The following is a 17,610-nucleotide window of genomic DNA, read 5'->3' as shown; positions in this document are numbered from 1 at the left end:
TTCCCCATGCTCTGGGAAGGAGAAGGAGGAAGTTAAGATGGTGGTGCAGGATCTGGAGTAGCTGGATTTCTTAAAGGAGCCTCATCTGCACTTCTTCCAGCACTGCCTGCAGATCCTGCCCCAGAGATCCTTGTCCCTGGAGACCCCCAGGTACCAGCTGAGCTGCTCCTGCTCCCTCTCCTCTGGCCAGACCCCCACCAGCACCATGCTCCCTGGCCAGACACCCACCAGCACCTTGCCCCCTGGCCAGACCCCCACCAGCACCTTGCCCCCTGGCCAGACTTCCCAATGGCTACAGCGTACATCTGGCTGCAGCATCATAACACACCTGCACCCTCTGCCCTGAGTCCCTCACATCCCCAAACTCCTGCACCATCCACATCCACATGTCTGTGGACTGCTCAGCACCCAACCCTTCACCTGACCCCAACACTCTCCAGCCTGGAGCCCCCTTCCCGAGCCAGCATCCCCTTCTCCACCTCCTCCTGCACCCAAATTCCCTCCCAGAGCTTGCACCTCTCACCTGTACCCACAACCAAGTCCCTTATTCCCACCCCAAGGCCCGCACCTCCTCTCTCAACCCAGTAAGAGTAAGAGCTGGGGACAGCAAGTGATAGAGAGGAAAGGAGTGGAGAGCGCAGGGCTTCAAGGAAGTGGTGGGGTCTTGGAGAAGGGATGGGGTAGATCTTGACTTGCCCTGCCATTTAAAAAGTGTTCTTGGTAGTAAAAAGGTTGGAGACCACTGCTTTAAATTTTTCATAGATTTCAATTGAACAAAAATTCAAGGCAAAAATAGGAAAGATGGATGCTCTTACTCAGTATTGTCTAAGGATAATAAATGAATCTTCAGTCAGTTCTTAAAATATAGTTAACATTTAATAATATTGTACTGAAAAGGAGGTAGGTAGCAGGCAAAATACCATCAGTACAGCAGAAAAAAGCTGAAGAAAATCATGATGGATTCACTGATGTTTCTGGATAGTTTTACATTCTTAGGAGAGAAACATGAAAGTGTTACAAATATTCTGAATGTGCATTCTTCCAGCTCAAGAGACTGTCACTCCTCTAAATAAGCATCTCATATGAGAAAATAAAACCAAATCAATGTATATTGACATAAAGAATCTGAATTTCAAGAGTTTCCCAGTTTCCTTATTTTTCTCCCTGCCTCATTTTTTCCTTTTTTTTTTCCTTCAGACTTTTTTTAAGATTAACTCATACCTGAAAAACAATAGCTGGGAGTGTAGTCTGATAGTACCCATCTTGATCTGCTTCTGGTTCAGTTTCTTTTATCCAGTCTTTTTTATCTGTCTCCAGTGCTTTTCGTAGCCAACCAATGATGTTAGACTGCAACAAATACAATTAGTTTAAAAAGAAATAGGAAAAAAGAAAAGACAATTATTTGTACTCAAAACAGGAAAAACCCCACTATAGCCTTCAGATTAATATCCCTTTTCATAATTAAAGCTATTTTAATCGATATGGAAAATCAGTTTTCATTCACTCTAGTAACTACTGTTATAACCATCACTGCAGTATTAGATGCCATGTACAAAATTGAGAGTTGTACAAAGTATGCACAAAAAGGTCAATACTAAACTAAATCACATTTGGCCATAGTTTGGATAGGAGATGTCTAAAATTAAAAACAAATTATATGTAATAGCTAATATGAAACAGTTTTGGAAGAGAGATTAAATCTCATGCTTAAACCAGTGTCTAGTGAAAGTATTAGGAGGCAACAATGTGGGGACGGACTATAGATTGAACCTCTTAAATCTGGGACTCTCTGGTCTGGCAACATTTGTGATCCACCAGGACCACGGATGTTGCTGGACCAGATGGCACTGGTGCCCGGGAATGCAAGCCAGTCAGAGTCCAGCGGAGGGGCGCCCCACCATCAGATGGGTGAGCCCCAGCCAGGCAGGGCAGCAGAGGGACCAGCGAGCCCTGTTCCTGCGAAGCCCCATCCCAGTGCAGCAGCCATGGGTTGTGGAGCCCCATCCCTGGGAAGCCCCAGGCAGGACAGAAGCAGGGCAGCCATACAGCTCCATCCCTGAGAAGCTTCGGCTAGGTGGGGCAGAAGCGGGGCCACAGTGGCTGGGGATCTCCATCAAGTACTGCAGTGGAATCTCTGTCATGAAACAATGAGGAGTCCTGTGACACCTTCAAAACTAACTGATTTATTTGGGCATTAGTTAGTCTTTAAGGTACCAACCATAAGACACCTTGTTTTGACAGATACAGATTAACACGACTACCCCTCTGAGATTTATCATGAAAGTGCAATTTATAAATATAGATTTTTTTTGTTCATAACCGCACTCCAAACAAAAACAGTGTAACATTTTAGAGCTTATAAATTGGAGCATGAAAGGGCATGAATGTTTAGCATATCTGGCACATAAAAACCGTGCAACACTAGCTCCCACAGTGCCATGCAAATGGCTGTTCTCGCTTTCAGGTGACATTATCATCTCACAAATGAAAAAATACTTGTTTGTCTTAATGATTGGGGGAACAAGAAATAGGACTGGATGGACTTGTATGAGGTCAACTGAAAAATACCATTTCTTTTGTTTCTTTCTACAGTGCAAATATTTTTAATAAAAATAATATAAAGCAAGCATTGAATTTTTGTATTATCTGTTATAATTGAAATCAGTATTTGAAAATGTACAAAATATCCAAAAATATTGAGAATACCAATTTAAACTGGCATTCTATTATTGTTTAACGGGGTGATTAAAACTGTGATTAATTGCATCTATTTTTATATCTAAATTGCTTTGGTGTTAACTGCATACATTAACTATCATTAACAGCCCTTTATAAATATTATATTCTAACCATTTATGTCAATTCGGGAGTCAATAAATTACAAATGCCACAATGGCTATTTCTCATACTAATACAGGCAGTCCCCGGGTTACGTACAAGATAGGGACTGTAGGTTTGTTCTTAAGTTGAATCTGTATGTAAGTCGGAACTGGCGTCCAGATTCAGCCGCTGCTGAAACTGACCAGCAGCTGACTACAGGAAGCCCGAGGCAGAGTTGCTCTGCCCCAGGCTTCCTGGAATCAGCCGCTGATCAGTTTCAACAGGATGAATCTGGACGCCAGTTCCGACTTACATACAGATTCAACTTAAGAACCCCAGGCGTCCCCAAGTCACCTGCTGCTGAAACTGATCAGCGGCTGATTCCAGGAAGCCCGGGGCAGAGCAACTCTGCCTCTGGCTTCCTGTAGTCAGCGCTGGTCAGTTTCAGCAGTGGCTGACTTGGGGACGCCTGGGGCAGAGCAGCTGGGGTGCTGCCGGGTTGGTCCAGTAGCGCCCAGAGCGGCGCTGCAGGACCAACCGGCAGCGCCCCAGCTGCTCCACCACAGGCATCCGGAGAAAAGCCTGGTCTGCTGAGGGGGGGGGGAGGGAGGGGGAGGCATACTAGCTGCGCCCCGCCCCCCCCCCCCAGCAGACCAGGGAGATGCGGGCGGTGGACCGAGACGCACCGCGGTCCCGCTGCCCGGGTCCTCCGCGGCTTTGCTCCGCGTCTCCCTGGTCTGCTTGTCTGCTGGAGACCAGCAGACCAGGGAGATGGGGAGCAAAGCCTCTGAGGACGCCGGCAGCGGGACAGCCATGGCGCGTCTGGGCTGTCCTGCTGCCTGCGTACTCCGCGGCTTTGCTCCGCGTCTCCCTGGTCTGCTGGTCTGCAGGCCAGGGAGAAGCGGAGCAAAGCCGCGGAGCACGCGGGCAGTGGGACAGCAAACCCCGTTCGTAACTGCGGATCCGACATAAGTCGGATCCGCGTAACTCGGGGACTGCCTGTAACATCTATGAAGCATATGTAATCCTGTGTTTTACTGAAAGGCAGCCATGAAATCATCTAACTGTTTTTTATATATAATCCATTACAACCAATTAAAGCGTAAGAAAAAGTCACAAGTTTTCATCTAATAAACAGCATTTTAAGAATTTAGGTACAAACACAAGGTGTCTTATTTTTATTTAAAGTAGTTCACAAGTTTGCTGTTACTTACAGTAAGTGTTGACATGTACTTGCTGAGAAGCTGATCCACCACATTTTGTGAAATTAAAGGATCTAGGGAATTTATATCTACTTCTGGGGCCAGGTCCAAATTTCCCATCATCTCTGTGCTGAATTGAAAAGATAAAGCCATAATTTGCAAATGAAGAAAATAAGTTATACAAATTTGCAACTTTTTTCATATGACTTCAACAGAGGAGTTTCCATTATTTACAAGTCTCTGAAAATTCTTAATCAATCCGGTAAATATATGTATTGAAGTATAAAGAAACCTCAAAACTAGAACTACTATTTGGTGAACCAAAAATACTTAAAGTAGTAATTAACTCACACAGATATATCTTTAATGTAGAAAGTCAACTTCTATATCCATTTCTAAATTATTTTTATCTAGAACTTTTGAGTGATTACTCATTACTAACTTTATTTTATACATAAAAAACAAATAACTGTGATAACTATGGACTCCTGACAGTCATTTAAACTTCATACAGTAGACAGAGAATGTAAACATTCTAAAATTTAGTCCCTGGGAATAATAATGTAAACAATTAAACATAATCAGCGCTTTAAGTACAAGCAGAGTACAGACACCTATCACATTAGAAAAGAAAGAGTCAATAATGAACATAGTCAACAATACTGATCATTTTATAGTTTCGTTAAGCAGCCATAAAGTTAACACCATAGTACTTTAAAAGTACACAGTGAATACAGAAGAGGAGACAGTACATTTACACGTTGTTACAGAACTAGGTATTCAGTGCAATAATTGTACTACAGGTTGGACCTCCAAAAATGGGGACTCCCTCATCCAGCAATATTCATGGTCCAGCACGACCACGGATGTTCTGAACCAGGGAGTCCTGTCTTGGAGCCCCAGTGGCATGGCAGCCCCAGTAACGGGGCCGGGGACATGGCAGTCCAGGCTGCCAGAGCCACAGCAACATGGCAGCCCAGCGGGGAGGTGAAAGGGGGGAGGCAGACTGGGGGGCCAGTGGCAGGGGATCTCCCCTGGTCTGGCAAATTCCCTCATTCAAGACAGATCAGGTCCCAAGGGTGCCGGACCAGAGAGGTCCAACCTGTATATGCCGTAGTCACGATGAAGATCACCTTTTTGTAGGCGGAAGAAAGTAGGGCAACCCTAACATATAAGTCATTTAGCAAGGGCAAAAACAAAAATTAAAGATATTAAAGCAAGAAAAAAAAAGTGTATGTGCACATGACTAAAGCCACAAGTCCACCAACGCATCAGACAGTAGCAGCAGCCCTTCATCTTCCAAACCCTAAAATGAAAGTAGCCAAGCAAAGTGCACACTTCCATAATCATCTTATTACAATTATGAAAGGGGTTCTAATGTTTGGAAAAACTTTTTAATGTCTTTTGTAAGTTGTAAATGAACAAATTAAAAATAAGGAAATAAAAATCCCTAATGTGTAAACATAAATGAGCTTATATTAGGGATAAAAAAGCCATTTAAAAATGTGACTGTGTAACCTCTTTATACACAGAGTGTACACAAGTGAAGCTTCCCTGTGAAAGTGAAGCCAGGAGCTTCATTGCAGACTCTGTAGTATAGCTGGTCCCGCTCCCAGGGAGGCTTCACTGCAGGCTCTGCAGTATAAAAATTAACTTACCAGTTAACTGTTTAAATGGATACACTTTTACATCCCTAAGATGTATATGTGTATTATATATAAATATACATTTCTATTATTTCCGGTTCACTTTTCTGAAGATAACCAACATATCCTCCTGTTCCCAGTTCCACCTCACTGGCCTTCTAGTTCACATATATCCACCACTGAGCTAGGAGGAGACTTTCTTCATAAACAATGACTATTTTACATAGCTCAACATCACCAAGACAATTTATAAATCTGAAGTGATGTCCAAACTCTACAGATATCTCTTTGCTCACTACTGAAATGCAGCCATCTCTGATGTGAAACACTTCAGTTCCAACAGCCATTGCAACACGAATTGCAAGAATTCAGAGACACCACAAAGAACTCCTTTATGCAACTGAAACCGTAGGGACTAATTTACACGGGCAAAGTGTAATTACTGAAGACAGAGGTTGGCCAGGATACATATCTGTTTCTAGCCATGCTCTAAAGAAACATGTTAGTAACCAGGACTTTAATTATAGGTTCAATTTAAAAAAAAATGTCACAAGAAACAGCATTTCGTAGCACCATTCTAGGGAATTGCCTCAACATTAATTCAGGGGGAAGAGTGCCAACTGCCATGTTACCAACTACCACAGCCAGTTGCTCCTAGATATGTTCTAGGCCTGTCTACATCCCTGTCAGACATAACTAAACCAGCCTGAAAGTCCTTTTGTAGACACGCTAGGTCAATTCTTCTATCAGTCTAGCTCGACCTCTCAAGGAGGGGTTGACAAACTTGTGTGACAGAAAACCCTTTTCTTCACTGTATTAAGCATCTACAGTAAAGCAGTGTAGCTGAAGTATTGCAGCTATGCCACTGTAGTGTTTGTAGCGTAAACATTTTTTTAACACTACAAGCTAAAAACCACTCACCAACGATAAGCAGGAACTTTCCATGGGAAGCACTTAGGCCATCAATTTCTGCAGAAAAGCATCCCTTCAGGGCAGGAATTGTTTCTTTCCTGCTTATGTGCATTACTTAGTCCTAATTGAGGTCTCTTGGTGATACTATAAACTTTTACTAATACATTTTAAAATGTGCCTTGTAGGGATGTGACTAGTTGACTACCCAATAAGCCTAGATTTCTCGACTACTCACATTCCCCCCCCATTTGCTGTATCAAAGACAGCAAGGAAGGGAAGCAGGAGCCTAGCTGGTGCTAGGTGGCTTAAAAGCTGCTTCCCCCCAGCACAGTCTCTGCAGTGCGGCCTGCTCCCCATGCCCACCCCTCATGCTGCTGCCTTGGGGCGGGGGGCAGAGAAGAATGCTGCAAAGCAGCCTCGTGCTTTTTAAAACGTAGGTAAGAGCTGTGCCGGGCTTGCTTAGACCCAGCTCGCACTGGGTCTGGGACCTACCCCCACTGCAGTTCTGCTGTTTAAATATAGTAGGAGCCAGGCTCCTACTACATTTAAATTGCACAGCAGCAATGTGGGTAGTTCCTGGATCCAGCACGAGCCATGAAGAGCGCCTTCCCTTATCAACTAATTTGTATTGACTACATGATTAGCCAATTACCCACCTCTTAACATCCTTAGTTCCTAGCCCTTATAGTTGTAAAGTTAATATTCCAAATGTAGTCTATGCAGTGATATCTTCCTGACCATTCAGGCGGTCTGCCTGAGGTATTTTTCAGAAGCTCAACATCTTGGTATCTAAGCACTAATCCACTTACCTTTGCTGCTGCCCAGAGGTTTCTATGGCACTGTATGATTGAAACATGACCATTTAGATCATTAATATTGCCACTGTTGCAGCTGCAACAAATATTACACAAATTATGTCATGTAAGTTACATGACAGTGGAAAAGTCACAATCTTACAAATATGATTATCCTCTTTACATGTAAGTATCATGCTTGTATCTAAAATTATTAATATTGACTATGTACCAGTATTTCAAATGCTTTCTGCTCCTCAGGTAACAGCCGTAAGGTAATTCACACATAGTCTGGCTAGCACATTGTGAATGAACTATTTAAGATGATGGCCCAATTAAAGAACACAGTAGGCCATAGAAGAAGCTTGTCCCTATCTGGTGAGCATTCCTGTGGACACTTAGCTAGAGTGTAGTAATGGCTGCTCCTATGAGTCATCAATTTATGCAAGGGCAGGTGATAAAACAGAGATTCTCAAATTTCACTACACCATGACCCGCTTCTGACAACAAAAATTACTGCGCAACTCCAGGAGACAGGACTGAAGCCTGGGCTGGCCAAGCCCTGCAGGCTCAGGGCCCCACTGCAGGAAAAAAGCTTCAGCCCCAGGCAAGGGCATTAATCTGAGCCCTTCTGCCCAGGAGTGAAGCCTTTTGGATCCACCTTCTGACTGGGTGGCAGGGCTCAGGCTTCATCTATGGACCCCCGCAAGTGTAAGGCAGCTCTAATGATCACATTAAAATGGGGTCACATCCCACTTTGGGGTCTCAACCCACAGTTTGAGAACCTCCAGACTAAGTCTTGTGACCCTGGACCAGGGGTGGACAAACTACGGCCTGCCAAAAGTTTTCCTCTGGCCCACCATAGTCTTTGGCCAGACCGAGAAGAAAATATCATGTGGCCTAGCTGGGCAGCTCAGGCAGTCTGCTTGTCTTCTGTGGCCCAAGCTGCACTACTCCCACAAACAGCCAGTTGCCACTAGTGAGTGTGTTTCTCTGTGCACCCCTGGGGAGCAAGGGTCTCTGCATGCTGCTCCCACTCTAAGCACCACCTCACAGCTCTCATTAACTGGTTTCTCTGCCTGTCTGAGTGCCCCATTGAGCCGCTGGTGAGGAACCACCTATGGTAGCACCTCTCAGTTAGGGTTACCAGGTAACAAACAAAATACCAGACACACTGGCCAGCTGGGAAGGGAGCGGGGTTGCCCGGGAGGAAGGGGGGGACTGGAGGGGAGGGGACAGGAAGCAGAGCTGGTGGGGGAGAGGATCGGGGGCTGGTGGGAGATTGGGGGGGCAGTCGACAGAAGCAGAGTTGGTCGGTGGGCGGGGGGGAGGGTGGAGCGGGGATGGTCGAGGGAAACTGGGGAAGGGGGGCTGGCCGGTGGGTGCAGGGCTGGCCGCGGGAGCTCAGGAGGAGAGGAGAACTGGCCGCCGGAAGCCACCCAAGTAGGAATCTGATTTTACTAACAGTTGTGTCCAAAAGAGGCTGGGCTTCTGACCCTGGCATTGACCCTAAATCTCACTGCTGACTCCCCTTTATTTTTAACATCAACAGTTTATTAGTAAGTGTCTGATAAAATACACATTTGGATTTAGGCCATGGCATGCAGTCACGATGAGTATCTCTAGGGCATTTTCTATTTAGCAGTTGGTTTGGCTGTATAAAGAAATAGAACCAGAACTCCAGGGATCTCTACTCCTTAAAAAGACAGTTCTGAAAGACAGCCAATCTATAAAGAATTAAATATTTATTTGAGAGAAAGTGATTTAAGCCTTTTAATTCACTCCAAGCCTCACTTAATTTCTCCTCTACTTAGACATAAATTCAATTCAAAGACAGCTGCTATGGCACCTTTTGGGAAAACAAAATAAACATGACTATTTTAGAATTCCTTTTTTCCAAATTTCATAGAAGCACCACACATGACCTTTTCGAGATTTGTAAGTTCATCTCCAGTGGGAAAAATTTACCCATTTCTAACCAAGATCACTGGCAGCTAATGTCAAAATTGGGTGCCTTCAGCATGCACGGGCACCCTCTTTAGCACTTCTTTACATTCAAATACACTACTAGAGTATACAAGAATCAGGACATTAATTTAAAAACTTTTTAGGTACGAAGAGTATGAACAGCCCCCTGCTTGTTATAGTCGTTTTTTTGTTTTGTTTTTTTGTTTCTGTTTGTTTGCAAGGCAGACAAACTACAGCTTTCCAGACAAAATGCATCCTGGACCTAATCACAAAAAAAATCTGCAGTGTAAATATATTTCATGCTTATTTATTGTCAAATATTGCTGAATTACAGATTTAGACTAGACCCAAAGAAAATAATAGCAAAACCACACATCTAGCTATAAAGAAAACAAGTGTATAAAAGTTCAAAGCTTCAGTCAATGCCAGCTATTGAGAAGAGTTAAGTCCAGGAGAATGGTATTCATACACCATGAGGCAGGCACCACAAAACATGCATAAACCTAATGGTTTTGCCTGGAGACCTTTATATAACTAATTGAGCAAGGAATCAATAACCCCACACCTACATACTGGTAAAGACAGTATTTGCCTTTCAAACTGTTGTTCCTAATTACTATGTTGTATGATTAAGACTCTTCTAAAAAAATCAGATGTGTTTGATGCTGTCCTGACATTACCCACACCACATAAAAGAAAACCACAAAGAATATTTATAGTACCATAGGAAAAAACTTCTGGGCAAAAATTCAAGCCCCGCCATGGAGAAAATTTCAGTGGAAAGTTATCACATTCTTTTCTGTATTGCAGTAATCATCACCCGAAACTCAAACAGCCAGAACCCTTCCTGAATGTGAATGCAGAAAGTAGTTAACCACACACATTTTCTGGTACTGTCACCAATGTCCAAAATGTTGGTCAAATATGTAAACTTTACAGAAAATGTTTTCAGTAAACTTAAATGTGAACATAGTCCATTTCACTCTAGAAAATACTTCACTAAATCTGCAAAGATTTTTTTTCAGATTAGTACATGCAAGTAACTGCATCACAGCAACAGAATGCTAAACTTACAAGAAATACGAGATAGCAAACATCACAACCAAAGCCATTTTAAGAAGCATTAGGCTTTAGCCAGAGAGCTTGCAACAAAGAAATGCAACAGCAACACTAAATTAAGATTACACTGTTTTCTGTTTAGAAAGATATCCCTTTTTCTATTTCTTAAATATATGACACATACCACCAAAATCTAAATGCCTAACGACATATAATTCTGCACCAAACATGATACAAGCTCTACAAAAAGTACTTCTAGGTCTATCAGTGTATAATATTGCACCAAATTAATTACACCTTGCCTCTGTATACAATCCAAATAAAACATATTTTACATATCTACTTATTTGAAACTATCCCTAATAAAACACTGTAAAATAAATAAATTGACATTACCTTTGATATGTATTTAAGACCCAGGTTAAAAGGCTAACAATCTCATTTGCTTCCAGATCTTCTAAAGCAAGATCCAGCATGCGTGTGGACAAAGCCTGGTGATACATGCTCAGTAATTTTTTGAAAATGTCATAATGTGGGGGGAAACACTGAACCATTAGATTTTTGGCCACTAGCAGATCATCAAGGACATATTTGCGTATGATTTCCAGATGGCGCACAAGCCACATTTTGTCAGATTCTCTAGTATCTGCTTGAGTGCCTTCAATCCTGGTAGTTACAGTTCTGTCCAAAATATTAAACATTTTTTCCTTCCATTTCTTTGGCCTGCCAGGAGGAATAAACCCAGTTTGTTTTTTCCGGTCTAGCATGCGCCTATCTATTTTTTCTTCCCTCTCAATTATCCTGACAACTGAGACAAGCAAGGTTGGGTCTCGCCGAACAGTAACTAGAGATCTTTGAACCACCATCCAGAGTTGTTTGGAAAGCTCCTCTGAGAGTTTTTGCATATCCCCAAAATAAATATGAATAAGATTCATGTCATGGGTGTTCTTGCTATCCATACGGTACTGCTCATACATTAGGTCATCACGAGAACACTCTAGATCCATCAACTTTCGATGGGCTTGCAGAAGTTCTCCTTGGTCAGTCAAATCCTGAGTCTCCCTAACTATCTCTGGCACTGAAAAATAAAGACAAAAAGAAAAAAATAGTAATACGGCACTATTAGAATACACAAATAAATGTTACAAAACTATGAATGTATCAAGAGAGACTGTAAAACAAGAGCAGAAAATTACTTCTATTTGTTATCCTTGTTCCCCTAAGTAATGGTTCACGGACATGTTCAAGAATTGCTGCTAACCATGTTTAGGTTTTTAGTTAACAATGAGTAGTCCTGTACCACTTTAGGCTATGTCTAGACTGCAAGCCTCTTTCAAAAAAGAGCGTCTAGACTGCAAGAAGTACTTTCAAAAAAGCAAGCCGCTTTCTCGAAAGAAAGCAGCGAGTGAGTCTGGATGCTCTCTTTCTAAAAAGCCCTGTTGGCATTCAAGAACGCCTTTTTTCGAAAGAGCACTTTCGAAAAAAGGCATTCTTCCTCGTGAAATGAGGTTTACCACCGTCGAAAGAAAAGCCGCATTCTTTCGATTTAATTTTGAAAGAACACGGCTGCAGTCTAGACGCAGGTGAAGGTTTTTCAAAAAAAGGCTACTTTTTTCGAAAAAACCCCTGAGTCTGGACACAGCTTTATAGACTAATGAATATTAGTATCTAAGGTGGTACAGGGCTACTTGTCGTTTTCTAAAGTTGCAGACTAATATGGCTACCTCTCTGAGACTTTATATTTTTAATGACTGTTACATCTTTAATCATAATCTTTATTTTGATTATAGGCTACTATATCACTGATTTACAGAATCATAGCCAGCAGAAGGAACAACATTTATTTTTGTTTAAAATACCCTTAAAGCTGTATGAATAGTGCAGTGTACTCACTATTTCCTATATCATCAATAATTGGGATCTTCTTGCACCTCAAGCAAAATGAATTCCCTCCAATAAACTCCCCCTAACAAACTATGCAATTCCACTGAAGTTACTGAGGCTGCACAAACATAAACAAATGGAAATGAGCCTGGGTAAATGTTAATTTAAATTAAATGTTTCTTAAATTAATTAAGAAAGAGAACTTAAGTTCAACCTTTTTTTTTTTACAATGAGATAGTCTTTAACGCCATTTGAATATACTTTGTCAATTTGTGATTGTCAAATCATAAGATTTGTGTTGAATTACCTGAGAAGATATTTTTGAGGTTTTCTACAGCTGCTGCCAGCTGGCTATGTTGGACTACAGCATCCTTAACATCCTTGAGGTTTTCTATGGTGTTAATACTTTGTCGCCAGTCTTTATTGACATCTATCAAAGATCGCTGTATGTCCTTTACGTCATTCAGTGCATTATGCAGTTGGCTTAAACCAGTTCGTACCCCATCCAACTGTGACTGGATTGCTGCCTATGAAGAGAGTTATTAAATTAACTTACTATACATTAACATAAAAATAAGATATGTTTTATTTTCAGCTATTCCACCAGTACCTTATAGTTACACACAAGAATGGTCTTAACTGGGCCACCTAACTTACTATCCTGTCTTCTGACAGTGGCCAGTTTAGCAGGTATGAACAGAACAGGACAGGACAATTTATTGAGTGATCCATCCTCTGTCTTTTCACTTTCAGCTTTTAGCAGAGATTTAGGGTTACCCAGAGCCTTATCTTGGCTAATAACAACTGACGCACTATCCTGCATGAATATGTCCAAGGGTGCATCTACACTGTAGTGCTTATCTCAAAATAAGCTACACAAATATTTCAAATAGGGAGCATCCATACAGTACTTATTTCGAAATAGAGCACTCTTCTTCTGACTTCCCTTATTCCTTATACAATGAGGGTTACAGGAGTCGGAGTAAGTAGTCTTCCAGCTTGACAGTATTTTTACGCTATTTCGAAATAAATGGCTGCTGTGTAGACATGGATTAAGTTATATCAGAATAGTGCTAGTAATTTCAAAATAGTGTTGCAGTGTAGACATACCCTAATTCTTTTTTGAGACCAGTTATACTTTTGGCTTTGCAACATCCCCTGGCAATGAGTTCCATAGGTTCACTATGTGTTGTGTGAAGAAGTACTTCCTTTTGTAACTTCATTGGGTGACCCGTTTGTGTACTATGTGAAAAGATTAAAAAAACCACTTCCATATTCACTTTTCAAAAACCACTAATGATTTTATAGACTATCATATCTCCCCTTCCTTATCCTTTTTCATAACTCTGACTCCTCCCTTAGATGGATTATTGAAACTGAGATAAGAAATTCTTGTCGGTTCCTCTCCCTTGATTATTAGGATACTGGATCTTTGAGAAAGGGGAACAAAGTTGTGAAGCTCCATTTTCAGTTCTTGCAAAAATCCTTCTATCCCAACCTTCTGCTAGGGATGTGACAGTAAACGAGTAAACGGTTAACCAATGAGCCTGGGATCATTGATTAACCCTCACGGTTACATGCAGGCCCTCCCACCCCGCTGCCTCCGTATCAGGAGGGAGCCAGATTGCTGAGAGCACCGGCTCCCTCTCTCCCGCACTGCTTGTGGGGAGCTGGCTCCCCCTACGAGTAAGTGTGTACCTACTGAAAATGTCAGTGGGTACATGTTTACCAAAATAAACAAATTTTAACATCTCTACCTTCTGCAGATACAAGGAGAATAATTAATACTCTATGTTTAAAAAGCCTTTTGGCACTAAGAGATATTCAGAGGCATATCATAAAATACTGCTGCTTAAAATAATTTAAATTTAACAAGAATACAACAAATTCATATTTAAACATTTAAATAAAGGCAAATAGGAAAAGGATATTCCAAGCCTTCAAACAGAACGCAGGTGCCTTCCCCTTCCTGAATCATACATATTACACTCCTTAGAATTTGGAGGCATCACTATAAGTAAAGTAAATTCAGTAAAAACAATCTTCAAGTTTTACTGAAAGATACCAATTCCTAATGATTATAATGGAGCTTTGTTTGCATAGATGTTGAAATACATAAGGAATAGAGTGTGCCTAGTGGTGAATTGTAGCAGTTGTGGGGCTTGAGGAGATTCATGGTATTTGAGTGATTATCTAGACAGAAGCAAAATGAATTATGAAGTTACAATCAATAACGAAGTTACAATCAATATACAGCTTTCATTCATGCAAAGCTTGGCACGTATCGTGCAACGGTTTTTTTGAAATACTGATTGTATTGAGCAAAGACTAAAGTACAATCTGAACAGAAAATAAAGATTTCTCATTTGTTCTGCTCTTTGTTGATGCTGAGATCTATTACTTTCATACCTTTAGTCGAGCTTCCACTGAGGCTTTCTTACGAGCTTCCCTCCTACGGTACTGCTCCACTTTATCCAACTGGTCAGGTCGCTGAAGCATTCCAGCTACTCTCTGTACAGCTGTTGCAACTGCTTCCCTGTCTGTTTCCTCCATTGTTGAGCAGTGTCTCAAAATGCATGAGCCTTCATAATTTAACAGGTCTAAATAAAAGCATAAAATGTTTAGAAAATCTATTTCAATTTTATAGTTACTTTATCACTTTGGAATAAAAATGTCTAATACATTACTTAAAGAAAAAGCCAGTTTTGGCAACAAGCGCATAACAATCTTGATACCATCACTATTATAAACATTAGTAAAGTAGCAACAAAATATTTAAAAATACGCATTTTATTGCATTGCTCTACTTCAAGCATTTCCCTTGGTTAATAGTTCTTCCTTAAATGTTGCTATTCAAATTGCTCTAATTAAGTCTGTCAACAATTTGATTACAAATCTAATATTTTTTCCTTTTCAAATCAGGGTTAGATTATGCACCTAGAGTGGATGCTAAGGAGGAAATGAGAGGCAAATGAGGAAGAATTGTCTGTTCAATGGCCAGATAAAACAACTATTCTTATTCTTGGAGGGCTACGACTGCTCTGACCTAGCACCCCAGGATGCAAAATCATGCAGAGCTCTCTCTCATTCCATTGGCATCAGTCTAGAGTGTTTCATGAGGGAGGGGAGAAACAAAATTTAAGACAAAGTCTAGAAATCTGGAGATTGCATACAAATTACATAAATCATCTTCTTAATACATATTTTACAAATGTGCATCTGTCAGTCTGTGAGTCCATTCAAGAACTCCTAAACAGTAGGAGCTAGGACCACCAGGTTTGGTATGTAGCCTCCTAATATTGTAACTTTAAAGCAAGGTCAAGGTTTGGTTGTGCCAGGATAATGGGATGTTCCTGGAATTCAATTATATCTCATAAAATGGAAAGGGAAGGATCTTGCAGGAGGGAGTTATTCTGCAGAATAACCATAGGGGGCAGCAAGGTGCCAGAGATGACAACTATAACCTCATTGGGCCAGGAGGGACCAGTGGTGAAGAAAGGCATAGCTAACTATTACATATTTCAGAGAGTTTATCGTGTGTCTGTCTGTGTGTATTCCCCTTCCCTCAGCTGTGTCCACTGGAGCTCCAGCAGCCATAGACAGGTGGTTTTCACCTGGTCCCAAGCTGCTGTGGTGAGAGAGGGCTGGGGGTGTCCTCGCTCTTCCTGGGGCAGCGTGTATACTGAATCCTGCATCCCTAGCTCCACTCCAGAGCAATGATTTAAATGAAGAAAAACAATCAGTTAAGGACCCAGATAAATCTTCTAGTAATTTGTATACTAAACGGATGAATACTGCCCATGTGAATAGTGTTTTATATTTACAACTCCTACAAGTCTCCTCATAGTCAATATTTATCCAAGGTATCCTCATAGTCAATATTTACTCCAGTGATAGGTATGCTGGAAAAGTCAGTAAGAAATAAATAATTCCACTAGGGATCTAAGTACACTAGAGATGTAAGTTCTAGTGAAAATGAAATACAAGCTAAAGTTAAACACTTGAGTGTGCAATGTTTAAGAAGAATCATTTTTTGACAAGCTAATGGAATTCCTCAGACAGAAATGTGCTGTGCTAGCAATCCAAAGAAAATGCCATGTTATCTCCTAGGCACAGGAGTAGGCCTATCTGTCCTGGTTCAGTCAAGGGTCGGATAACAGTTTCAGACCATGAGATCTGGCATCACTGGGTACATCTACACACAGATGAAACCCTCCATCCTTGCCAGGTGAGAGAGGTTAGGCTCCAGCTCCAGCCCAATCATCTGCACAGCAATTTTTTTCAGGGCCAAAGCCTGAGCCCTGCAAACCTAAATCTGCTGACCCAAGCCAGCCATGGTTTTTTTTATCTTAATGCTGATGTACCCTTAGACACTGTCTCCATGCTATGTTCTCATATCACCTGCAAATCAGTTACCCTGGTGCTGCTCTTCCACAGCAATAGCTTTTATTCTGAAGTCCATCCCTTCCTCCTGCATACAAAGGAGTGAGAAAAACTCTACCCTCAATCACACCACAGTCTCTATGGGTATGTCTACACTTACACTTTCAAGAGAGGGGATGCAAATGAAGACATTTGAAATTGCAAATGAAGCGGGGATTTAAATATCCCGCGCTTCATTTGCATACTCCCATTATGGAGCTATTTCGAAATACAAAACTCAGGTAGATGCGGTTATTTCAGGAGAACACCCTTCTTCCGAAATAACCGAAATAGCCTCGTTTTATGAGGAATAAGGATTATTTCGGAAGAAGGGTGTTTTCCCGCAATAACTGCTTCTACACCTCATTTTGTGTTTCGCAATAGCGCTATTTCAAAATAGCGCCATAACGTGATTATGCAAATGAAGTGCAGGATATTTAAATCCCAGCTTCATTTGCAATTTCGAATGTCTTCATTTGCATCTCTCTCTCGAAAGATCTACAAGTGTAGATCTATTTGGAGAGATCACCTGACCGCAAATGGAGGGGAAGAAACATTTTATTACGCACACTCCAAAACTTAGTTGAGACGAGGGCCTGGTCTTCACCTAAAACTTAGGTTTTAGTTATATTGCTCAGGTCTGAAAATTGTCATGTGTGATGTAATTACCTAAACCCACTGTAGACACAGTTAGGCTGACAGAATAATTATTCCATAAACCTAGTTATTGCCATTCGAGGGAGTGGATCCACTGGTGTTAGAAAAATGCCATCTATCGCCTTAGATAGTATCAACAGTACAACAACATAGCTGGAGCATTTGTAGTGTAGACGTGCCCTAGGAGTGGGCATAGAATTGCATCTCAGCTCCCATTTCCTAGAAGTTATTTTTCCTCCAGAAGAT

General features: G+C 41.4%; 1 protein-coding gene across 2 annotated transcripts in view; it reads right to left on the bottom strand.

Moving 5' to 3' along the window:
* The window catches only part of EXOC3 (exocyst complex component 3), a 38,332-nt gene that overhangs the window by 13,451 nt on the left and 7,271 nt on the right, over window positions 1–17,610 (bottom strand). For both annotated transcript variants that reach the window (XM_075921541.2, XM_025179715.3), the window contains exons 2-6: window positions 14,695–14,885; window positions 12,593–12,812; window positions 10,798–11,479; window positions 4,035–4,152; window positions 1,222–1,347 (exon numbers count right to left, since the gene is read on the bottom strand). In XM_075921541.2, coding sequence (XP_075777656.2) covers window positions 1,222–1,347; window positions 4,035–4,152; window positions 10,798–11,479; window positions 12,593–12,812; window positions 14,695–14,838 — 1,290 coding nt within the window. In that variant the 5' untranslated portion in view covers window positions 14,839–14,885. The remainder of the gene's footprint in view (window positions 1–1,221; window positions 1,348–4,034; window positions 4,153–10,797; window positions 11,480–12,592; window positions 12,813–14,694; window positions 14,886–17,610) is intronic.

The sequence above is a fragment of the Pelodiscus sinensis genome, chromosome 2 (assembly GCF_052426305.1).
Source record: "Pelodiscus sinensis isolate ZL-2025 chromosome 2, ASM5242630v1, whole genome shotgun sequence".
NCBI classification, from domain to species: Eukaryota; Metazoa; Chordata; order Testudines; family Trionychidae; genus Pelodiscus; species Pelodiscus sinensis.
The sequence above is the reverse complement of the archived record's forward strand: the minus strand, read 5'-3'. Positions and strand labels throughout refer to the sequence as shown.